The sequence below is a fragment of the Haplochromis burtoni genome, unplaced genomic scaffold, assembly GCF_018398535.1.
Source record: "Haplochromis burtoni strain Fernald_Lab_line unplaced genomic scaffold, NCSU_Asbu1 Contig_113, whole genome shotgun sequence".
NCBI lineage: Eukaryota > Metazoa > Chordata > Actinopteri > Cichliformes > Cichlidae > Haplochromis > Haplochromis burtoni.
In genome coordinates, this window is record NW_024582474.1 from 1,741,617 (window position 1) to 1,767,367 (window position 25,751).

At 38.2% G+C, this 25,751-nt stretch overlaps 1 protein-coding gene across 1 annotated transcript; it reads left to right on the plus strand.

Annotated features, from left to right (window-relative positions):
- The first annotated feature begins 1,462 nt into the window (after positions 1 to 1,462).
- On the plus strand, positions 1,463 to 25,333 carry chd1 (chromodomain helicase DNA binding protein 1). Its single transcript, XM_042223536.1, has 36 exons — positions 1,463 to 1,855; positions 3,253 to 3,370; positions 5,559 to 5,766; positions 7,438 to 7,560; positions 7,744 to 7,934; positions 8,107 to 8,381; positions 8,591 to 8,816; positions 9,322 to 9,422; positions 9,522 to 9,700; positions 9,807 to 9,931; positions 10,069 to 10,285; positions 10,394 to 10,483; positions 10,627 to 10,817; positions 11,192 to 11,380; positions 11,525 to 11,687; positions 12,386 to 12,538; positions 14,003 to 14,074; positions 14,146 to 14,295; positions 14,769 to 14,917; positions 15,087 to 15,183; positions 16,202 to 16,297; positions 16,403 to 16,579; positions 16,810 to 16,967; positions 17,070 to 17,114; positions 17,185 to 17,318; positions 18,647 to 18,785; positions 20,837 to 20,987; positions 21,317 to 21,439; positions 21,730 to 21,873; positions 21,984 to 22,271; positions 22,360 to 22,491; positions 22,632 to 22,810; positions 23,133 to 23,232; positions 23,319 to 23,370; positions 23,491 to 23,737; positions 24,036 to 25,333. The coding sequence occupies exons 2-36, from the start codon at positions 3,318 to 3,320 to the stop codon at positions 24,295 to 24,297; spliced, it is 5,379 nt and encodes a 1,792-aa protein (XP_042079470.1). The 5' UTR covers positions 1,463 to 1,855; positions 3,253 to 3,317; the 3' UTR covers positions 24,298 to 25,333.
- The last annotated feature ends 418 nt before the right edge of the window (positions 25,334 to 25,751 follow it).

Genomic DNA, 25,751 nt, shown 5'->3' on the forward strand with positions numbered 1-25,751 from the left:
ACACACACACACACACACACACACACACACACACACACACACACACACACACACACACACACACACACACACCAGAACAGAAAAAAACCCAAGTGGGCCATTAAGACACAACTGTGTCATACTGTGGTATAAACGGATTATACGGAGAAGCAGCAAATCATGCGCAGTGGAGGAGCCCACAGTTCACTTCTGTGTTACTGCTGAACACAAGCTCCATTTTTGCATTTGTAACGTGTGTTCTGCTAAAGCTAAACTGTGATCCGTGCCTTTTAATCATAAAAATATCCTTACATGTGCGACAGAGCATAGCGAATCATATGCTTGCCCCTGCAACAGAAGGGTTCACGCCAGTGATCTTTTGGGACACGCCTCTGTGTCACATTTTATCCGCATCATTTGCAAGGTTTAATTCCTGTCCTGGAACATTATCATCGGGTCAACTCATGTTTTTTCTGTCATATAAATTCTATCTAAATGAAGCTGTTACAAAGATGCGGCGAAATGAATCGATATTTGCGGTCATATACTCACCCTCTGGAGCACAGTCCGTTTATCTTATCCATCAGTCACCCCATTGCTTTTATTCTGTTTGGTCGCCTATAACTTTAACATCACTATGCTGGATAAATTTGATGGCGATCTGTGGACACAAATGTGGTATCCTCGGAGCTCATCAGTAGCATCCTTACTGCTTTGAAATATTTACAGATGCAGAATATGAGCTTCCGGAGCTTCGCCATCCCTGGATCACCTCCTATTGGTCCATACCCACAAACACATGCAGTGATTCTGCCGACCTAATGCCCCCTTATTCCGTGAAGCAGATCATCTTGTTGTCAGAGTTAACAGGCATATCCGTCATATTTCTATCAGTGTATGCACTATCGACCAATTCATATCTGTTTAATGTCAAATTTGTTACAGAAGTAAAATGAGGTCCATTCAGCATGCAGTAGACAATGTCGCCAGCAGGTGGTGATGTTGCTACATAAGGGTTTAATTTTCTGCTGCTTGCGGATAGTTTTTCAGATAGCGCGCGTGCGGCTGTCACTGCCTCTAAAACAGGCATGCTTATTTAAAATAATCTCTATTCTAAATAGCTATTTTGTTTCTGAAAGCCCAGGTGACTGTACGTGTGAGTTTGTATTGGATTCACGTACTTGTTTTTCAAAATGCATTTTTTATATATAAGGAACACTCGCCAAGAGCAGAGAAAGCACGTTAAGTGGATCAAACACACACACTGTTTGGAGAAGGGTTTCATTTCAAACTACAAAAACTATGGTTGACGGCTATCGTAATTCCTTAAACAAGACGGACTTTTATGTACGACCTTGTATATGTATAACCTTGTTGTTGTGATGACCTAAATTATCAGACTGGCTTTATTTCCATTTGTCCCGATAAAGATAAAGACGACTTATGAGAAACCGACGTTTCCTGCTGCTACAGTGGAGGAGTAAGGAGCAGAGTCGTTACGTCACTGTCCGGGGTTTCCTGGAGAAGTGAACCCTACGGCGTCATGGCGGAGGCCGGTTGTGGAAAGACACTGGATTGAAATGCTAGCTTTCTACAGTCGCTGCTTATCAACGGGCACTGTATTTTGTAACTTCTAAAACGGCAAACGGGACTTTGGTTAAGAAGAGGAAAACCAACATTCTACCAGTTCTATCGACCGGAGTCTTTCGGGCTGCGCTCCCTAACCGGGAGATAGCTAGCAAGTTTACGGTAGCATTAGCTACCAGCAGCTGCTAGCTCGCCAGTTAAATAAAAGAAGAAAGGACCCCTGGACTGGAAAGGCTGGTTTAGACAAATATTTTATCGGAGTTTCACGAGTAACCTAAACTAAAGACAGGTAACACACATCATTTAGTTACTTAGTCCTTACGCTAGCGAAAAGTAAGCTAACGTTGCATGTTGATGTTGTAAAAGCCGCGAGAAGTGAACAGCGAATGAAAACAAGATGGGAGAGGGTGAAGTTGGTTAGCTAATTTGGTTTTGTGGGTTTAATGATGAATACTAAATTTGTTTAACTGTTCATCCCAATCCACTGATTGTGCATATATTTACATAGTTAAATATTATTGATGATTAACTTTGAGTATCATCTGTAACTCTAAAGTTATCATTCTACTGGTTTCCTATTAGAGCAAAGTTTTCTAATTTTGTTAGCTTCTGTGCTAGCCTCGTGCTTCATAGCGTTAGCTAATGCTGTTTGCCTTGACAGCCCTTGTGATGGCCTGTGAGCCAGTTCTCCTCATGTTTATTTCACCCACATTGACACAAAATGAAACAAAGTACCAAAGGTACGTACAGTTTGAGCTACTTGGTTGCGGTGCATACCGTAAAGGTATAAAGTTCACAGTTGTCACGTGTAGGATTTTAAATCCAGAAAACAATAGCACAGCATAAAGCGGCTAGCAAACTGTAGCTAGATAAACATAGCAAAGTGGTTACAGGTAATCAGGTGGTTGCAGGTTTTGTGCTGAATCTTATTTTGTATATTTGTTCTTTATAGCTGGCTATGTCTGCATACGCTACTACTACCCGCCAATCGCTAATACTGCCATCGTTAGCCGGTAATAGCTAGTTAGCTTGAGCTACTTGCTAAACTGTAACCATAGTGATAGTGTACCCAAGTGATGACTTGAGGGTGTCCTGAAACTATTTATTCTGATTTTATTTTTATTTATTTATTTAGTTTTTCATCTTCTTCGGGTACACACGGAGCTTCATGTGTACATGAAAACACGCTGGTATAGTGCAGGCCTGATAGGCCTCTGCGGTGTGGGATAAATGACGTTCAGCTAAGTAGCATGTAGTGACAGCCATCCACACAGATCACACTTTTCTAGTTTTAACTTGAAATAGTCATATCTCAACACGTTTATCTGTGTTTCAGACGCGGTTCACTTCTCTCAGGATGAAACCACAGACCTGATAGATGTCTTGAAATGGTTTCAATTGAAACTAATTTAGCGAAAGTATATTTGCGTCCCTGCTTGCATGGTTCACAGGACAAGCTTTGATGCATTGGTTGTAGTCAGTCACGGATGGTACACTAAGCTTTTACTTTGCCATGTGGATCTGAGTTTTATCAAGCTCCACCTAATCAGATATTTTAATGCATGTTGTTGTGAAATTCTATTCCTGATATTATTCTTGTTTCAACGAGTAATAATATAACCCCAAGTACTTGTAGCATTTGTAGCATGCAGTTCTTTTTAAACTTGTGTGTATTTTTGCTCACAGGTTAAACACGTGGACCGTAATACTACAGGTTGCCAGGTTGAAGTCTATATATTTTTGACTTCAGCATGGCTGGACGCAGTGAGGATGAAAGTGTAAGCAACAGCAGTGGAGAATCCAGGTATTGATTATTTATTTATTTTTTATCACAAATAGAAATAACAGTTTCTTGTTTACTTATTTAGAACATAATCTCATACCTTACATACTAGATTGTCACCATACACCTGACCGATAGTAACAACCGTCAGAAGGTGTCTGTGATGGAGAGATCTAATTTTGGTTGTTCCCTTGTGACAAGGGGTTGCCACAGAAGGTAGCAGCACATGCTTGATTTGGCACAGTTTTTTCTGGATGCAACCCCAATCAAATCAAAGCAATTTTTTGCTTGCCAGGCAAATGTGTCAAATGCTACACCATCGGAGGCCCTTTGTCAGTAGCCAATACAAATGTTTATGTCATTTGTTATGCATTTTATATTTTTTACTTAACTGAAAAATATGTACACAATTACACATTTATTATAATTCAGTTTTATAAAATCCTGTATATGTGAGTGTAGAAAGTAGTAGAGAAATGAATACCTGAAACCTAGCTAGCTTTAGCTGCAGTGAAGCACTTAAAGCTACATAGAGACAGTATAGCATTTCCCTAATACTAATCTATAACTGTTGGTTATAAATTGCTTGTTAAAGGTACCACACGTTATAGTCATCCCTCAGCATCCAAATTCAGAAACCTTGGTGTTATATATATATATTTTTTTAGCCATGTCTTTGGAGAGCCATTCTCGTGGATCAATTTGAAACTGTTTTGTTTTTTCAACTGAGAAATATTTCTAAACTTTGAATTCTTCTGTCAAAAGCTGAATTAAGGATGATTACCCATGCCTTTATTTCAGCTCGTCTTGGTTAGTGTGACAGTCTGTTTACGTGTTTACGTGACCGTCCCCAGTCGGTACAGAATGCTGCTGCTAGGCTTTAAACCAACACATGAAAGAGACTGCACATTACGCTAGTTTTAATCTCTTTACATTGGCTACTGGTTCGTTTTAGAATTCATTTAAACATTTTAGTCCTTACTCTTCTTGCAGTCTGAGATCTTCCAGTCAAAGATTGTTAATAATCCCACAAACTCACTTTAAGAACAGAGGGGATAAATCCTCTAGAGCTGTGGCCCCTGGATTGTGGAATGCCTTACCTCCGTGTTTGCGCTGTTTTGTTGATTCTTTTAAGAAGCAGCTGAAGACTGATTTAATTAGACTGGCTTTTAACTAGTTTCAGGTTGTATATTGTTTTATGTTTTAATCTTCTGTGTTTTTGTTCATGCCTGTTTTTATTGTAAAGCATTTTGTGGTTTTTCACCTGTGAAAGGTGCTGTATAAAAAAGGTTTTCTTACTTGCATTACTTTATTAGTCCCCTTGTGGGACTAATAAAGGTATATCAAATCAAATTACAAATTCCCCACAGCTCTCGTCTATGGGTATAGGATTGACTGAGTTCCAGTTCCTAACAGTAAAAAAAACAAAACAACTTGTGTCAATTTATATTGTTTATTCTGAACAAAAAAAAAAGTTTTTGTCTAAGTCTGTTGGTTTTGACAAGTCCATGAGAATCCATCAGGGTTGTCTCACAGCAGTTCATTTTTGTGTTCTTGGTCATTGTCCTGTTCCCATTCACATCATTACATTCAGTGTCCATGTTAGCAGCATGCTATGATACTTTTGCCCTGGAAATGGAATCGTGTGCTTTCCTGGGTATTGGTATCAAACTTTAAATTCTAATAAAGTGACAACCCTGATAAATAGAATTGATAATGATAAAATCCCGATGCCCATCCCTGTCACAGGCAGGATTTCTTGTACTGCTCCACTATTGTCACTAATGGCTCTCTAAAGCTGGAGATATGAGTGATGCAGGTGGTTTCATATTGTGACATGATATATTTACTGGAGAAACAGTTGATTATTGCTGTTTATGACAAAATAGTCTTATTTATATTTGCATAGAAAATCATTCATGGTATAGCAAGAATTTTTAAATATAGAATTCTTTGGAAGGCATTGCTGCACCTCTTTTTGATTCCATACACCTATGTGTCATGTGTCAATCTCCACCTTCAGGCTGAGCAGGAGAGGGGTTGGAGAGTGAGCAGTTGAGACTCCAAGGGGTTAAATGATTTCTGTTTCTGATATGGGAAACCCAACTTTTGTTATGTTATTTCTGCTCAAGTATGTAAAACCTGTTGTAATGTTTTGCTTTGAGAACTTGATTCATCTAGTAATTACTAATGTCTTTATATGTAACAGTAATTCTGATGATGAATCCGGTTCTGGATCGGGTTCAGCTTCAGGATCCGGCTCAGGCTCGAGTTCCAGCTCTTCCAGCAGCAGCAGCCAATCAGGGAGCAGTGACTCAGGAAGTGGCTCAGACTCTGGCAGCCAATCCGATTCTGACACAGAAAAGTCAAAGGAGAAGATCGAACCACCAAATAAGTCAAACATTGATGGAGCTGAGGTAAAAATAAAGTTTTAAATTCCCAAAAGGTGGGCTGCTATTTTCTATTGCATATGTACAAACATGATATTATTTAGAGAAGCACTTGTAAAAATGTTGCCTAAGCTTTTTGGTTGCCACTGTCAAGTTTACTTAAAAGTGAAGTTGATCGCTATTTATTGAGTTTTAAGAATTATCAGTTTAATAGATGGCTGCAATTAAAGCATTGATTGAAAAGACAAATCATCCAGCTGTCTTTGTTAATTAAAAATCATTTTAATAGCACATAAACAGTACTAGTGAAGGTCTTACTGCCATACTATCATACAGTGCTAGTATGATCTTTTTATGGCCGTTGACAGTGGACAGTGGTCTCTGTGCTTGTCCTACTAGAGGTTAGTACAGCATTGGGCTAGGTGATAAAATGATAAAGATAATTATCACTAAATAACTTTTCCTTGATATAAATCTGAGACATGATCAATATAATCTGGACAGAACTCAATCTATTCATGTTTTGACAGATGACATGACAGGCCAATAAAATAGTGATGAAAATAGTGCTGCAGGCACTTGATGACATGTAATTTTCTACTTTTAAAATTTGAAAAAAACTGAGGTTGTTATATTTGGCCCTAGCATTACCTTGGCCTGTACTACTACAGGGAGGAACCTTGAAGTCATTTTTGGCTAAGATATCTCCTTTAACCCGCACATAAAACAGACTAGCACTGTCTTCTTATTGTTAAAAGCATCCGGTCTCAAAACTATTTAAAAATGGTGTGTTAATAACAAAGTTACTAACACACTGTTCTAAAAACTCCCTGAAAAGCATTCAGTGGGTTTAAAAGACCTGTGCTAGGGTGCTATCAGTTTTTTTCCATATTCTTTTCATTTTCTCCATGTTAAACCCAAAATTAATATCACAAACAAAGTCTTGTTAATAAGGTTTTATCATATCTTAAGGATCTCATACAACTTGCCTTGTTGATGTGGTTTACAGATGTACTCTTTTCCATTAGTACCTATTCGGCTCGACTCCATTAGGTGATGGTATCTGGTACCAGTTTTGTCGTCTTTTTTTGTTTGTTTGTTTGTTTGTTTGTTTTTTGTTTTGTTTTGTTTGTTTGCTTGCTTGTTTGTTTGTTTTTAAACACCTACCCGGTCGGGGTTCTGAAGAGTCTGAGGAAATCTGAAAATTTGACATCAACAGACACTTTGCTATAGATTGGCCAGTCAATGGCGTAACTTGATGCGTCATTAAAGTGACTCCTTCACTAAAATTAAACCTGCAATTCTTAAAACCCAACAATGAGGACAAAACACACCCCTGTGGTCCTTGGGTCTGACAATAAGCCGTACGCCAAGTAGTGTATACTATTGCTTTGACATGCATGTGTTTGTGATAAATGATACCCTGAGACTTTTGGCCACATTGCTATATTGACCGTGCTCACATTAGCTGATAATGAAAAACGAGTCGCGTTGAGTCAATCATGGTACTCATGGAAAAGGGCTATGGCTGTATATCACCACACTCTGACCCTTGCATTACACATTAGCTTAGAACAGCAGGGTTGGGCAAAACCCTGGACCATTCAATAAAACGTAGATTTTATTTAACCGGTCTGGCACATTTGCAGTGTACTGTTCCTGTTTTTGCTAATCTTTGACTGCATTCATTGGTTGCAGTTCTGGAAGTCGAACCCAAGTATCCTAGCAGTGCAAAGATCTGCTATGCTCAGGAAACAGCAGCTTCAGCAGCAACAACAACAACAACAGAGACAAAGCTCATCAAATAGTGGATCGGATGAGGTTTGTTTTATACTCTTATAGACCCTAACCCTTCCCCAAAAACATTTTTCTTGCTATTTGAATGGAAGCTAGTCAACAATTAGGTATTGCATAAGTGTACCTAAGTCAAATGATCATACCGGTAATCTGACTTTTCATGCATTTTGTTTTGTTTTTTTAATCTTTTGTGGTATGTTTTTCCAGGACTCTTCAAGTAGTGATGAATCGGACTCCTCCAGTGGATCCAAAATGAGAAGAAAATCTGGTTCTTCTGACTCTGGATCAGGTTCAGAATCTGGTAGTGGTTCTGGGTCAGACTCATCAGCAGAAGAGTCTGAAACAGCATCAGACTATGAGCCAAGTCACAAAATCAAAAGCAGGAAGCCTCCAACCAAGTGAGTTGATAGATGGTCTTTAATTATTGCTTAGATACGCTATTTTATACTATTCTTTTAACTATTTCGTCACAGTAACTCACTTCAGCTGTTTAGCTCTGGATCTGATGTTTTGTGAAGGAATGTAAAGAGTTAAACTTCACTGCCTCTTTATCTATTATTCATGTCTCAGGATGAACTTTCGAAATGGAAAAAAAAGCAACACCCAGAGAAAAAAAGCCCAGAAAAGTTCATCATCTGACGATGAGGATGATAACTTTAAGAAAATTACATCTGGAGGGCCACGGCGGCAAGCCACGGTCAACATTAGCTATAAGGAGGACGAGGAGCTGAAGACTGACTCAGATGATCTGGTTGAAGTTATGGGTGAAGATGTTCCACAGCCTGAAGAAGATGAGTTTGAAACACTGGAGAGAGTAATGGACAGCAGGATAGGGAGGAAAAAAGGTAAGAAACACAGTCAAGATCAAATATGTCATACATTCTGGTTAAATTGACGCTGAAATAGGAATCGCCCAGAATTAGGTGCAAAGTCAATGAGGTAAATTTTATTATTTTGATCTTTGTGTGACACAAACAGCTCAACATTCCTTATGGTCTATTCAAGTCTTTAAGTAAATACATTTTAAGCACTGTTTCTTTATGTTTCCTAACAGCAACGGGCAGTTCAACAACTGTATACGCTATCGAGGCAGATGGAGATCCAAATGCAAATTTTGATCCCAACAAAGAAGCTGGTGATATCCAGTATTTGATAAAGTGGAAGAACTGGGCCCATATCCATAACACCTGGGAGACTGAGGAGACACTCAAGTTACAGAATGTCAAGGGCATGAAGAAATTGGACAATTTTAAGAAGAAGGACCAGGAGAAGAAAAAATGGTAAGCGTTTTAACTTGGCACTGCTGATTTAAGAAAGCTTTTAAAGAGCTCTTTGCATGCTAAAGTGTTTTAAACATTGAGCAGCAGGAAATGTCATAATCATATTATTGAATAAAAGACAATAATGTAAGTGAAAGAAACTGTTATTGGACTGATAATTCAAAATAAACCTGTCAGAAAGATGGCAAAAATCCCCAAAAGAAAGGAATACAAACACTTTAGCACTAACTAGGATGAGAAGAAAAAGAAAATTAGTTGCTGTCTTGTTCTGGAAACTATTAGAAATAACAGTAATCCACCAGCTCTGCAGATTGTGGGGGTTGCCACAGCACTATATCAACTTTCTAAAGTTTCTTATTTTTTCTATGGGGATTAACACTGCTCACAGAAATTTGCGGTCTTTTATTTTGCTTTATGCTTTATATTGTAAGGTAGACCCTACAATAATACATAAAACAATACATACATTGTTAAATTTCAATTTTATTTTTTTCCATGTCACCAGGTTGAAGGCAGCGTCTCCAGAGGATATTGAATATTTCAATTGTCAGGAAGAATTAATGGATGACCTGCGTTCTCAGTACCAGCTTGTAGAGCGAATAATAGGTATTTTTGCATATATAAAGCACTCTGCTCTCAATATAATCTGCAACACTGGATGTGTATAGCTTAATAAGTCTGATTTTTTTTTTTTTTTTTGACCAGGACATTCAAACCAGAAGTCAGCAGCTGGTTATCCAGACTACCTGTGCAAATGGCAGGGCTTACCATACTCGGAGTGTAGTTGGGAAGATGGTTGTCTGATTGCTAAAAAATTCCAGAAATGCATCGATGATTACATGAGCAGAAACCAATCTAAGACCATTCCATTCAGAGACTGCAAGGTAACTTACTCCAAACTTTATTCTCTTACATTTTCTGATTTGAAATATACTGAGCTTTGAGTTTTGGTTCAGAAAGGAATTCTCCAACTTCTGTTCTGTCACTTAGGTGCTGAAACAGAGACCTAGATTTGTGCCCATGAAGAAGCAACCAGCTTACATAGGAGGTGATGGTTTGGAGCTCAGAGACTACCAGTTAGACAGCTTGAACTGGATGGCCCACTCCTGGTGCAAGTAGGACAAATATCCAAGAAAACATTGTCATTATTTGGATTTTGGGGTTTCTCCTAGATCCCCACCAAATTTTATTGGGTTATGTTCTGTTCTTACATGCTGAATGTTCTATTGGTCTGCTCTGTCTTAATTCATAGAAGCAACAGTTGCATCCTTGCTGATGAGATGGGGTTAGGGAAGACGATCCAGACCATCTGCTTCCTGAACTACCAGTTTAATGAGCACCAACTGTATGGGCCCTTCCTGCTGGTTGTGCCTCTTTCAACACTAACATCTTGGCAGAGAGAAATCCATCTGTGGGCCCCTCAAATGAATGTTGTGGTCTACCTGGGAGACATCAGCAGCAGGAATATGGTATTGTGGTTTTAAACACCTGTTAAACGGGGCTTATCAGAGAAAAGCAATTGTTTGTTTGTTTTAATTCTACAATTTAATGTTGTCTTCCTTTTCTTTTGTGAATAGATCAGAACACATGAGTGGATGCATTCTCACAGCAAGAGACTGAAATTTAACATCCTCCTTACAACATATGAGATTCTCCTCAAAGACAAGGTCAGCTGGCTTACTTCATTATAGATCCTAGGTTGTGTATTTTGCCCATTTTTATAGTTATAACACATGAAATGATAGAGCTTGACTCAGAAGATGTTAAAATTACTTACTTTTTTTTTTTTTTAAACAACTTTTGTCTCCAGTCATTTTTGGGCAGTGTTAATTGGGCCTTCATTGGTGTGGATGAGGCGCACAGACTGAAAAATGATGACTCCCTCCTCTACAAGACAATGATCGACTTCAAGTCCAATCACAGGCTTCTGATAACGGGAACACCACTGCAAAATTCCCTGAAAGAGCTCTGGTCCCTGCTGCACTTCATTATGCCTGAAAAGTAGGCCATGGCTAATGTTACTTTCAAGCAATAACTCTTAGTATGTTAAGTATGAATTTGAATTGAATTAGTATGTCAGTACCAGTAAATTTGTTCATTTACATTAACTGCATAGGCAAAGGTGTGAGTTATATGTGCAGATAATGTTTATGCACTTTTTTCTTTGTTTACATTAAAGAAAAATAGTGGATAATGGTGACAGACAGGGCAAAATAGTTTTGACAGTGGTATAATAATATAACAAAAACACAATAGATAAAAATTTAAAGGCATTTAGAAATGAAGAATAATCACACCTAACCAGTTTGTTCCTGTTTTTCTTTTCTATATCACTATAAGTCAGTTGATTTGTGTAAAATTTGTCATTTCAAAAGGTTTCATTCGTGGGAGCTGTTTGAGGATGAACATGGCAAAGGTAGAGACTCTGGCTACACCAGTCTTCACAAAGAGCTGGAACCTTTTCTACTGCGCCGTGTCAAGAAGGATGTGGAGAAATCTCTTCCAGCTAAAGTGGAGCAGATCCTCAGAGTGGAAATGAGTGCCATTCAGAAACAGTATTACAAGTAAGAGCTGGATGGTGCCTGCGTTTCAAGAAACATGGGCAGGGATGTGTAGCTTGGGGTCGGGGGCTCAAAGTTTAAGCATCACTAAAAATATTATAGCATTAGTAATATATGCATGTGTCCTGTTTGCCTGTTTGTGTTCAGGTGGATCCTAACAAGGAACTACAAGGCTCTGAGTAAAGGTACCAAAGGCAGCACGTCAGGTTTCCTCAACATCATGATGGAGTTGAAGAAGTGCTGTAATCACTGTTACCTTATTAAACCTCCAGAGGACAATGAGTTCCTTAACAGAGCTGAAGCTTTACAGGTATGTTTTATGTAGTAACAATATTAATATTGATGCTGAGGTTTTACTCATTTAAAATAAATACATTTACAATATTTAAATGTATTTAATTTTCCTAAATGTGTTACCACATTTAATCATTCAATTCTTGGTTTTTGAAACCCAAATAAGAATCATGCTTACTGCAATAAATGTTAGCTGTCCATTTCATATGATAAATGATCAATTCTATTCAAAACCAGATTTAGATTGTGTGTCTAAATGTCTGCAAAAGTGAAGAAGAAATGGACACGCTGCTCTAATTTAACACTATATGCTTTGTCAGCGGTGCAAAAAACCATTTTTGCCATTTGAGGGTTGACTGGTTCTCTCTATAAACTAATTCTCTAACATTTATATTATATGTTAGATGTATAAATTATATCTAATTATATTTGCATGTGAATAATTGGAAAATATCATGCTACACATTTTCTTTTGCTTTCTTAAAAACTGAGGTCAAAATTCTGCAACTTACCATAATACCTTTTTATTTTTTATTTTTTTAAGTTATTATTGTATGGAACAGGATGCATTTTAAATTATTTTTAAGGTGATCATGTTAGAATAAAAGTAACAACTATTTTGTGTTGTGTGCTCCAGAAGTGTATCAGGTAAACCGTTACCTACTATATATTCAGTTTATGTCATGACTGTTGAGCACTGTTGTCCTCCTACAGCATCTGATCCGCAGCAGTGGAAAGCTGGTTCTCTTGGACAAACTGTTGGTGCGTTTGAAAGAACGGGGACACAGAGTTCTCATCTTCTCCCAGATGGTACGAATGCTTGATATCCTGGCTGAATATCTGAGGAGCAGACAGTTCCTGTTTCAGGTAAATATATGCTGTTTTTCCAATACCATAATACATATTGTAGATACAGTTGTGGTCAGAACTTTACATCAGTAACATATCATGTCATTAATCGTGCCATGGTAATTTGGTAATTTGCTTTTAACGGTTTATTTAAACAGTTCTCTTTCCAAGATGAAATGATTGCACAGCATGCATCTTTAAAGACTTTTTTTTTTTTTAAAACATGATTTACGTGGACAAGTTTCAATATTTTTGGCTTTTCTCTAACCCACACAAAGTCAAAAGTATGCATGCATGCTCAAATATATACATACATTCACTTAAATCTTTCAATAAGTGGTGCTGAATGTTCCACAGTGTCATTTTTTTCCCTTCTCGACAGAGCTATGGTGGGTTAACGTAATTGGTAATCATGATTGACTGCAACTGGTAGTCTCTTTGCCAGCATAAGCATGATTTTATTAAAAGCACTCAATTGATTGACCAGCAGTCAGAATAATGGGAAAGATCAAGGAGAACTGTAGATTCACACAAGTTTGGAAGGTCTTTTGGTGCCATTTCCAAACAACTGCAGATTCCAAGATCATCAGCTCATACAGTTGTAGCAAAGCCTAAAAATTTTCCAGACTTTGCCATGGTCTGGAAAAAGACCTAAACTGTCAACCTCAGATGAGAGGACGGTTCATGGTCAGATAAGACTTAGACTAGTGGAGTAAAGGTGAGGCTTTTAAACCTAAGAAGTAAGAACACTGTACGGTCAAACACGGTAGCAATATCATGCTTTGAGGATGTTTTGCTGCCGCTGGTTCTAGTACATTGCACAAAGATACTGAATGATGGAGCACTATGCCAAAATTCTTCAACATCACTTCAAATCAACATCTAGATTTTTAAAACATAAACACAGCTTGGTGTTCAGCAGGACAAGGACCCCAAGCACATATCAAAACTGGTTTTGCAATGGCTAAAACATACCAGTATTATGCTTCTGGAATGCCTAAAGCCCTGAGCTTAACTGTGAACTCGGCACCACTGCTGCCAAGAAGACTGATCAAATATTCAGTCATAATTATGGCAGACTATTGTTGAAGACTACCAAAAGTGTCTGGTCAAGGTGCAATATGTAACCAGTAGTAATAGAGGTATATATTTGAACCTGCATGTATACTTTTTACCCTGTGTGGATTAGAAATGAGTTTATTTTATGTGTAAATTCATTTTTGAATTATGCACCCATGTATATTGTGCAAAAATTAGTCTACGGTCGAATTCAGTTCAACTTCAATTCAATTTTTTTTATATGGCACCAGGTCACAACAACAGTTGCCTTAAGGCACTTGAGGCCATGGCTTGACCTCCATTCCCATGATTAATGTATAGAAACTTCTGACCACAACACTACATACACATAAAAATTGTGAATAAAATTTGTATATCCGTTCTAAATATATTAATAATTTTGAATGTTGTGAATTTGTCTAGCGATTAGATGGCTCCATCAAAGGGGAGATGAGGAAGCAAGCATTGGACCACTTTAATGCAGAGGGTTCAGAGGTACAGTAACTCTTAATTATTTTAGATGCTGTTTAGGAAGGCCTGTACCTAATATCAGTTTCTATGCACAGGATTTCTGCTTCTTGTTATCTACACGTGCTGGAGGTCTGGGCATCAATCTGGCTTCAGCTGACACAGTGGTCATCTTTGACTCAGACTGGAACCCCCAAAATGACCTGCAGGCGCAAGCCAGAGCCCACAGGATTGGACAGAAAAGACAGGTAAGAAGAAACTTAAATCATTTAAATTCATTATATTTTTTAAACTGTATTTGCATTTGTAGAGTTTCGTACACTCTCACTAGTATTAATCAGTAATAATGGACCTAAGTCTACACCAAGCTGCAACTGCTGAAAATTTACCAGTGAATTAAAAACAGTGTTCATTGATTCGTGCAGTATATGAATCAGTGAACTCGGGAGGTACAGTAGGTCATCTGCTAATCAGAAGGTTGTTGGTTTGATGTCTAGCTGCTCCAGTCCGTTTGCCAAATATCCTTGGGCAAGAATGTGACCCCAAGTTACTCTCTGTGTCCAGAATGTGAATGTGTGTGAATGTTTGATGGCTACTTAAGCATAGGAAAAAAGTGTTTGTGGGGCATGTTATATAGAGCGTAAGGGAGCACAATACAAAACCAGTCCACTTATTCTTTATCATTATCTTGCCTATCTTACCAATTGTTATGGACCGGCAGGTGAATATCTACCGACTGGTAACAAAGGGTTCAGTGGAGGAGGACATCATTGAGAGGGCAAAGAAGAAAATGGTACTAGACCATCTTGTTATTCAGAGGATGGATACGACTGGGAAAACTGTCCTCCATACTGGATCTGCTCCGTCCAGGTAAGTAACTTTATGTGCTTGTTCCCATATTGTTTCTGGCAGCGCTGCCAAGTCCATTTCACCCCAAAATTTGAGTGACTTAATCTCGTGTGTGTGTGTGTGTGTGTGTGTGTGTGTGTGTGTGTGTGTGTGTGTGTGTGTGTGTGTGTGTGTGTGTTACTGCATACAGTTCAGCACCATTCAACAAGGAGGAGCTCTCTGCAATCCTGAAGTTTGGGGCTGAGGAGCTTTTCAAAGAACAAGAGGGGGAGGAGCAAGAGCCTCAGGTTTGTACCACAGTGCAAATGTCTAAATGTATTTAAAAAGCATTGCATGAAACAAACGTTTCATCAAAAAGAGAAAAAATATTTCAAAAGTATGTTAACGCTCTTTGCCTTTAAAATAACATTTAATTAATTAATTTAATTTAATAAAACAAATTTCCCATCTGTGGGACTAATAAAGGTTATTTATCTTATCTTTATTGCCCCAGTACACTTGTACATTGACCTACTCCAACTATCAACTGGCCAGAGACCAGAATTAGTCGATTAGTTTGTTTTTTTTACGATTTACATTAATTTACGATTCCAAACTGGTCCATTATACACATGCACAGCACTTCATGATCCATTCTTGATCATGCTGCAGCAAGAGTACCTGACAGGGACTAGAAAGAGAGAGCATATTTCTCCTATATTGGCTTCCCTTCATTGGCTCCCTGTTAAATCCAGAATTGAATTCAAAATCCTGCTTCTCACATACAAGGTCTTAAATAATCAGGCCCCATCTTATCTTAATGACCCTATAGTACCGTATCACCCCATTAGAGCACATCGCTCTTGCACTACAGGCTTACTTGTTGTTCTTAGAGTATTTAAAAGTAGAATGGGAGGGAGAGCTTTCAGTTTTCAGGCCCCTCTTCTGTGGAAGCAGCTTCCAGTTTGGATTCAGGAGACAGACGCTATCTCTACTTTTAAGATTAGGCTTAAAACTTTCCTTTTTGCTAAAGCATATAGTTGGGGTTGGATCAGGTGACCCTGAATCCTCTCTTAGTTATGCTGCAATAGGTGTCGGCTGCTGGGGGATTCCCATGATGCATTGAGTATTTCTTCTTCAGTCACCTTTCTCACTCACTGTGGTTTTATATATCACTCTGCATTCAGACAGTGTATTATTAATATCTGTCTCCCTTCCAAAATGTGTCATTACCTTACAATATAATGCACCTTGAGGCAACTGTTGTTGTGATTTGGTACTATATAAATTCATTTGAATTGAAGTCTCTTGTAATCAACTCTCTAGGAAATGGACATTGATGAGATCCTCAAAAGAGCTGAGACCAGGGAAAATGACCCCGGACCTTCAACAGTTGGAGAAGAACTGTTGTCTCAGTTTAAGGTTGGGGGGAGGTTGTCTTTCTCCTTTCAGAAACTTGATAACCAGTGTTCAATATGTTACATTATTAAAGTGGTGCGTGTATTTAGTTTGTGCAAATCTGTGCAGGTGGCCAACTTCTCCATGATGGAGGATGAGGAAATAGACATCGACTCTGAGCGAAGTCAGCGGAGTTGGGATGATATCATTCCAGAGGAGCAAAGGAGGAGAATGGAAGAGGAGGAAAGACAGAAAGAGCTGGAAGAAATCTATATGCTACCACGCATGAGGAATTGTGCCAAACAGGTACCCAAGGAGTCACAACAAATACACTATATACTGCTGGAGAGAGAAAAAATGAAGGGATCACATAAGATACTCAACGTTTTATCTTGATCAGAAGTTAGAATGCGTTTACGCTGACATCTTTCAGACATGCTCGTATCGAATCTGATCAAACTGTTAAGAACTGTTATGCTTGCAATATGAGACTGTAAATTAAATTCCAGGTGATTTTTAATGGTTTGTTTGAACAGATTTATCAGAATGCAAATGAGGGCCGGCAAAGTAGAAACAGGAGATACTCTGGTTCCGACAGTGACTCCACATCTGATCGAAAGAGGCCAAAGAAACGAGGGCGGCCCAGAACCATTCCAAGGGAAAATATCAAAGGTTTTAGTGATGCTGAGATCCGTGAGTTATGTACGTGTGTGTGTGTGTGTGTGTGTGTGTGTGTGTACGTGTGCATGTATCAGCCTGACACATTCCTTTTTTTAACATATCTGTACACTATTGACAGGTTTGTCAAGAGTTACAAAAAATTTGGAGGACCACTGGAAAGGTAGAGTGCGCTACACTTTCATCTTGTTGTTTACATAAATGGCAGTCTGCTCAACATGTGCTGTCTTTAGGTTGGACGCGATTGCTCGTGATGCTGAACTCGTGGATAAGTCTGAGCATGACCTGAAACGCTTGGCAGAGACTGTTCACAATGGATGTTTGAGAACACTACGAGAAAACCCCTCTGGGCCAGAGAAAAATTCAGGTAACTAAAAAAAAAAAAAATTTCGTCCTTCTTATCATAATGTCTATTCCTCTGGTGGACATGTGGCATCTGTATTCTTTTAAAACAAGACCTTTAAATGAAAAAGATATATTAGAATACAAATTAAAATACTTACATTCACCAAAAAAATGAGTAATTTCAAAGACTAATAATTTCAAGTTCTAAAACAGTTTACTTCTCTCTACAGGAAGATTTAAATCTGAAAACTAACATTTGTTGTGTGTGTTTTCCTAGATACGAACTAAATAAGTAGCTTTGGTTTGAGTGAATTTCATTTAAAATATCTGTGCTGGGGATGTTACTGCCAACAAATTTCTTGTTTAACTAATTGGGGTTGAAAAATGAGACTAACTGACTAGTCTAAAAATAACACTCAAGTTGCATTTGGGGCCCCTTTAATGGACAATCTCCAAAGCTGCATGAACAACAGCATGATGTGGTCATTTTGAGCCCTGGAATCGTGTATTCAGGCTCAATATATATATTTCTGCTTTGAGCAAAACTGAAATATCTTCTGCATTGCTGTCATGAGCTGTTTTTTTTTTGTTTGTTTGTTTGTTTGTTTGTTCTAAACTGAGCGGGATCATAGCACCTTTGGGTAAATGATGTCATACTGGTTTTCTGAGGTGGCTAACATTAGCATCAGAAGTCTTCTTTCCATGCAAATTAACATCCACATGTCTGTTGAGTGGTTATATGCCAGTTTATTCTGCTGTTTCCTGGACTGCCACTCCATCTAGTGGTAGATGGCTGCATGACATTTAGAACGCAATACTTCACTCTCAACAACTACATTCATTGACTAGTGCGGGTTGTGCCAACTAGCAACATCAGCATCATTTAGCTGATTAATCGCACACATCCCTAATCTGTGCATTTAATGCATATATGTGTGGTATATTTTTATTGTAATGATAACATGGCCGCGTTTCTATTAATTTCCAGTCATATATTGAAATTTCAGTTTGTTCCAAGCAATAAGGTTATAATTTGAAGTCTGTGTCAAGTGTCAATACTAATCTTGGGAGTTGTGTTGTGGTTTTAAATTACAGATGTGCTCTAATAATTTAAGAAAATATTTGCATTCAGATTAAATTTGCACAATATTCGTTGCTGGGCTATGCGGGATCTTTCAGATATTTTTGTATTTGACAAGTTATTTTGAAATTGCTATGCTAGGATTTCAGTACAAGTTATTATTTTGTTTAGCCACAGTTTAACTTCTTGTCATTGAAATTACATGGCATCACACAGGATTAGATGAAGAAATCATGAAATAGTTTCTGTTCCGCTTCTTTGATTATCAGGGGGCAGAAGAGGGAAGGTGAAAGGCCCTACGTTCAGGATCTCTGGAGTCCAGGTGAATGCAAAGCTTGTGATCTCGCATGAGGAAGAGCTGGCTCCACTGCACAAGGCTATTCCTGCTGACCCAGAGGAGAGAAAGAAGTAAGACTGATTTTTTTATTTAATTTTATTTAGTAATTTTTTGCTCACTGTATCTTTTAACCATTTTCTGTCACGCTCACTCCTGATGCAAACATCAGGGTTCAGAACCTTGGGGCTCAGTATCTTTCCCAAAAACATTTCATATATGGACTGGAGGACCAGGGCTTCAGTCATTACCCGTCCAATTAGCTGATCAAGTCTGCAAGGCTTCGTCCACTAGAGAAGTCATAATAAAGATGACTGGAGGAGCAGGCAGCTAAGCTTATAAAAAATCATTTGCTGCAAAGTGTGTACGTATGTGTCACATATCAGTATGTATTATTGTCCAGTGTGGAGTCGGTGCAGTATGCAGTCAGTCTTCAACTGAAGATGTTAAAGGTATTAACCTCCAGGGCATCAGCATTAAGATGTGATTAATACATAATTGAAATCAACTATGATCAGCAGGATTGATCATAACTGATTTTAGTTTTCAGAGCATTCTTCTCTCCATCACCTTGATAATTCTGCCTTCTTCATAAGTTCGTCCACGGTGTTCTTGTCTTTTGTGTAGACACCTTCTCCTCAACAGGCCACAGCAAAAAACAGAGCCCTAGCCACTAGAGGTGGGAATCACCATACATCCCACGATACGATATTATCACAATACTTAACGCACGATACGATATTATTGCAATTTTTAAAATATTTTGCGATATTCAGATTCTGTACATAAAGGTAAACTTTATCAATATTCATTTTATCTAATATCAAAGTCTCACATCAGTCTTTCTCTCATTTCAGTCAGTTTTATTGTTGACAAACTGAACGGTTTGTATTACAGTATGCCTATTTATGAAAACTATGCAGCCCCTTCAGCAACTGAAGAATTTGAAAGTAAATTAAAACAAAATATAATTTTACATTAAATAAAAAAGTTTTAAACTTAATTAAAATAAAACATGTCTTAAATTAAAATAAGTAAACTGTCATGTTTATTGCTGCCAAAAAACAGTTAAACACATTTGGACAGTGAAGGAATGTCAGGATTCTTGCTCAGAAAAAGGATCATACTAATAGCTCATGAGCATGTTCCAGACACAAAAACTTTTTTTGTAACAAAATATCGATTTCTGCTGTCCCTGTATCGATACATTATTAGCAAACAAAATATCACGATACTACACAGTATCGATTTTTTTCCCCCACCCCTACTAGCCACCACTCTATGGTTGAATGACCCATAAAGAAATGGATTTATTACAACAATAGTGCTGCCAAAATCACATTGTTTTTCTAAAAATAAAAACAGGTTTAAATCTTTCAGATCTCTAATGTCACATTACAGTTCACTTAACCAATCCAACTAGATACAAACTGGCTGTATCTTTCTTTTTATAAAAGGTCCCATTTAAAAGATCTACATACTTATGGATTTCAAAAAATAAGTTAAATATTTCTATTTTCTTTATTTAATAACTGTATTAATAGTAATAACTGTATGTTTGCATACGTAAAGCACTTTATAAAAGAGAACAATGACCAACGAGTCTTACACTCCGTCTTACACTACACTACATTCCTCATCTGGCTGATTGTACCGAGCCACGCAATCAGCTGGCAGAGCCGATGCTTGCAAAATGCAATCGGTGCCATTTCAATAAAACAGTCTCTTGTTTCTTAAGCACAACCAAACAGTTTTCAACATCACAATACTACATGCACATCACACCACAAACTTAACTGTTTCTTACTGAAACAGTTAAGTTTCTGTTTCTTACTGAAACAGTTAAATGCGAAAATTCTGACATCCATCTGCATGTCCACAGGGGGGGGAAAATCTCCACGTTGCACATTTAGGCAGTTTTACTGTCAAACCAGGAGTATGACTCAGTCTGATTTGCTGTCTAAGCTGTTGGTCTTTTAAACATCAAAAATAAATCAGTAACACACAAATTCTCTAACAGGTTTTTCTGCATACACCAACCCTGCCCCTAGAGGTGACTAACTGTATATTTGTATGAATTTGTATATTTCTGTTTCTGTGATATTAATTTTATATTTTTGAATAGGTATGTCATTCCATGTCACTCAAAGGCAGCACATTTTGACATTGAGTGGGGGAAGGAAGACGACTCCAGCCTCCTCATAGGAATCTACGAGTATGGTTATGGCAGCTGGGAGATGATTAAGATGGACCCAGACCTTAATCTCACACACAAGGTCAGTCCATGCACAATAAATGTCTAATCTCATATATATATTTATTTATGAATACATAGATGCTCAGGAATACGTGTATTTGGGTATTAATTAAGACCGCAATGATTCAAGTAATTAAAATTATTCAATTATAAAAATAAAAAAAATTGCTTCGATGCTTCATTTAATACACAGCTTTGCAATGTGCAAAGTGTTTCACCCACATTTGCTTCTAAAAACAGACCTGCAATACAAACATATTTAGAAGGAGCATGTGTTTAAAAAGTGTGACAACATGAACAGTGTGCAGTTTTCACTGGGGATATTTCACTGTGTCCATTGTTGAACAGCTCCTGCCAGATGACCCTGACAAGAAACCACAAGCCAAACAGTTACAGACCAGAGCAGACTACCTCATCAAGTTACTGAGCAAGGACTTGGCCAAAAAAGAAGCACAGAAACAAGCAGGAAATGTAAGTCTTCATATAACTTTACATGTCATCTGTGTATCTTGATATTTATTAATTTTTTTGTAATTGTTTTATAGATTAATTATATCTATCTCTAAGTAGTCTGACTTTCTCACACAGTCCAAAGACATGTTAACTTGGATCAGGGCAGTTGGTGATTCTAAATTAGTGCACCTGTCCAGAGTGTACCTTGCCCTATGGCAGCTGGGATGGGCTCAAGGCCCCCCAACCCCTCAGGATGGATGGAAGGACAATTAAGTTTTCCAGAATCTATAATGCTTCTTTGTATTTAGGCCAGCTCACGAAAGAGGAAACCCAGAAGTAAAAAGAGCAAAACTCAAAAGTCAACAAAGACAGATGAGATGGTTAAGAGCCCCTCCTCAGATCTCCCATCAGACAAGAGGTCAGATGATGAGGATGAAATGGAGGCAGACAAGGTACATTTATTAATTTATCTATTTTGCTTTTTTTTTTGTGCGCTGTGCCTAAGATGAATATATTGAATTTTCAGTTTGAAAGTAAGTTGCTAACATGCTCTAATGATCAGGATCTGGCACCTATGAAGCTACCAAACCGACGAAGCCGAGCAGACAGGTTGGTGGTTAAAGAGGAGGATGACGAGGAAGACGACGAGGAAGAGAACTATGATGAGGAATGCGAGCAGGAAGCTTCCTCATCAGGGGAGCAGGAAGTCAAAGAGAGGGAGATAAAAAAAGAAATCAAAAAGGAGAAGAAGGAGGAAAGCTTTGAGATTAAGGACACAAAGGAGCTAAAAGAGAAAAAAGAAACAAAACCTCTTGAGGTTGTACATAAACAAGAGGAAAGCAAAGAAAAGGTGATTTATATTTTATTGATTGATAATTATACTAAGAATAGAATTGTAATTTAGTCAAGAATTAACTCTCAGAACCTTTTTACATCAGAATGAAGCCAAAAATGAGGTACGAGAACGGACAAAGAAAACTTATGACACGCCGGTCCACATAACGGCTAGTGGAGAGAATGTGCAAGCAGCTGAAGATTCTGAGGAACTGGATCAGAGGACCTTTAGTGTGGTATGTTGGGCTAATAATCAAATCTCTAAATAGAAAATAGTTTCATGATTAATGTCATGGATTAACAGATGAGCATAATTCAATCCCAGCAACAACATGGATTTCACTTCCTGAGGTGCATATTTGCTTTTGTGTTGCAGTGTAAAGAGAGGATGCGCCCAGTGAAAGCAGCTCTGAAGCAGCTGGACAGACCGGAGAAAGGGCTGTCGGAGCGAGAGCAGCTCGAACACACACGGCAGTGCCTCATAAAGATAGGAGACCACATAACCGAGTGTTTGAAGGAGTATTCAAATCCGGACCTGATCAAACAGTGGAGAAAGTTAGTTTACGTGGCCTCTTCTAGTTAAAGTCTTGATTAACATTTCAAGTTAAGCAGCTGACTAATGCCATTTGAACCTTGGACACTTTGTCATGAATGTATAAATCTACCATGTGGGTCTGTTCACTAAGTAACATGCCCGCATGGTAGATTTGTAGCTTTGAATAGATGTGGACGGGTTTCTTCTTTTTTAAATAAATGAGGCATCTTTGTACATTTTAAGACTGTCATAAACACTGTTACACTCAATGTCTCACACAAGTGTTATTTGAGTAATTTATATTTGCTAAGCAGATGGAAATGTTTTTTGTTTTTATTCCAGAAACTTGTGGATATTTGTTTCCAAATTCACTGAGTTTGATGCAAGAAAACTACACAAACTTTATAAGCATGCAGTAAAGAAAAGGCAAGAGAATGCGCAGGTATGTAAAAGCACTGTCATTTCTAATAATTATAATCTCTACTGACATTAGAGATCCACAGTGATGATGGTGATGATTTTTCTTAGGCATTGGAGCAGAACACTAGAAGTATAAACACCCATGGCTACAGACATGCAGGTATAGTCTATTGTCTCTATCACACACACACACACACACACACACACACACACACACACACACACAGAATAGGATGAAAAGGTTGACACTGCTGTCACTTTTTCCCTTCTTTGTCTTCAGATATTGAAAGGCTGAAGGACAGCTCTCACCAGGACGAGAGCAGCAGGGACAGCTACAGCTCTGACAGGCATCAGCCTTCAGGAAGACACTTTGAGAGCAGCACCAGTAAGGAGAGGCACAGCTCTGACTCCCACAGGAAATCCACAGCTGGAGAGTCCCGAAAAAGACCGTATTCCTCTTTCAGCAATGGAAAAGACCACAGAGACCACTACAGACCAGACAGCAGGGATAGAGACAAACAGGACAGGTGAGGGATGAGAACTGCTCAAAGTTCTTCTTCCAGAGATAGAAATGTCCTCAGTTGATTTTTACAGGCTACACAAGTTCTTTAAGGCCTAAACATGAAATGCTCCACAAGTAGGTTTTAAAGAATTCAGAATTGCTTTTGCAAGACCTTCATATTCGGGGAGGAAGAGAGCCAGGTGGAAAACACCACTAAAATGCTTTGATTTGTATTGGAATTAGACTGAAGTTAAGGTCATAGTGAAAGAAGTGGCCGTTTGTGTTGTTTAGCCATACTGACACTAATGTGTATGTATGCGCAGATACTATGACGACAGCAAGCACAGGAAGTTAGAGGAATTCCGCAGTAGCCGAGACCACCGGCTGGACATGAAGGATCATCACTCAGACCACCGCTCTTCCTACCGCTACCACTCAGAATGGCAGACAGAGCAGCGAGGCTCAGCCAGTGGGCAGCGCTCACCCTACGACTCCCGGTCACCACTTGGGCACCGCTCACCTTTTGACTACTCATCAGACCACAAGAGCACACCAGAGCAGATTTGGAGCAGCCGCAAAACATAACAGGAGTTGCCCAGGTCTGCAAGTAGCAGCCATAAACTCGGAAACACAGCAAATGCCTTACACAGACTGTGGACTCCAACCTGAAGCTGTTTGAAGCACTGCGTATCAGTCAGTTCAGCATGACTGTCATCTCCTCGCTTCAGCAGCAGCTCATCTCGGGAACCCGGCAGGGAGCGGCTCAAAGCAGGCAACAGATTAGAAAAATAATTAAATCAAAGCTTATTTTTGTATTTAAGAGTTTAAAGCTGTAGTGTCGTGTATGCTCAACAGCATGCGCCACAATTTTTGTTATTTTTATAAAACATTTTTTTACACAAATGGACACAATTGACCCTGAGTGCTGCCTCATATGTCACCAACCTATGACACTGGATCCTGTATTTGACTGTTAGTTGTCTCTGTGTCTCAATCATTCTTAATGTGATTATCTACCTTATTTAAGTGTTAACTGAACAAGAAGTTGGTTGTCACATGAATAATGTTATAAGGTGATTTTTAAGGTGTCTGGACTCAGGCTCACCACCTGAAGTACCTCATTTACAGCATTTGTCATTTCCTCAGCAGTTTTCTTTTTGTGTGTGTGTTTGTTTTGTAATTCCCCCACATAAGGCATGCATTATTTAATAACACATCTTAGCTGTAAAAAAACAAACAAACAAAAAACACATGGATGCTTTTTTTCCCTTTTTTTTTTTTTAGCTATCATGTTTGTTTTCCTTAAATACTACTATTGTAAATTTTTTGTAAAATAGTAAATCGATGGTCTTTTTCCTCAGGCTCTTTGAATTTATTATGACTTGGCTTACCCCATCAACTCAGGCTTTTTGTCATTCTATAAATGAGTTTCTGTATATTTCTTTAAGAATGTAACTTTTGGTAAAGGGAAAGGTCTTTTAAGCATACCCAGTGTTCATTCACTAGTGCTTAGTTCTTTGATCTCTGTCGTGAAATGAGTGAGTTGGCAGGAACTGACTTGTCACAGTCTGGAAAATAGAAGCATCTGTTAGATGTTAAATAAAATATGCTTTTTACATGACTTTTTTTTTCTTTACCTTTCATAGTTTATTTGTAGGCAATAATAATCTTTCTATGCAGCCAAGTATATTTGTGGTGAACCACCCAACTGAATGAAGTCACTGTTACAGTTCGCTCTGTTGTAGATAAATTTTCTCTATATTTCCAAAAGAATTTACACTGAAAATGCATGAATTTTTATGGACTGTTTTATATAGTTGTTTATGAAGCCATTAAAATCAATCACTGTACTCCCTCCTACCACCTCAACAGTGTGTTACATTTTTGGTTTTGCCACAAGTTAACCTTTTTTGGAACACACTATTACAAGACGTTGCTCAAAAAAATAAATGAACACTTTGAAAATATCAAATCTCAATAGGGGGGAAAATTGCTTAATATCTATGTTGCTATGGACTGAATACTGCTTTAGGAATGGA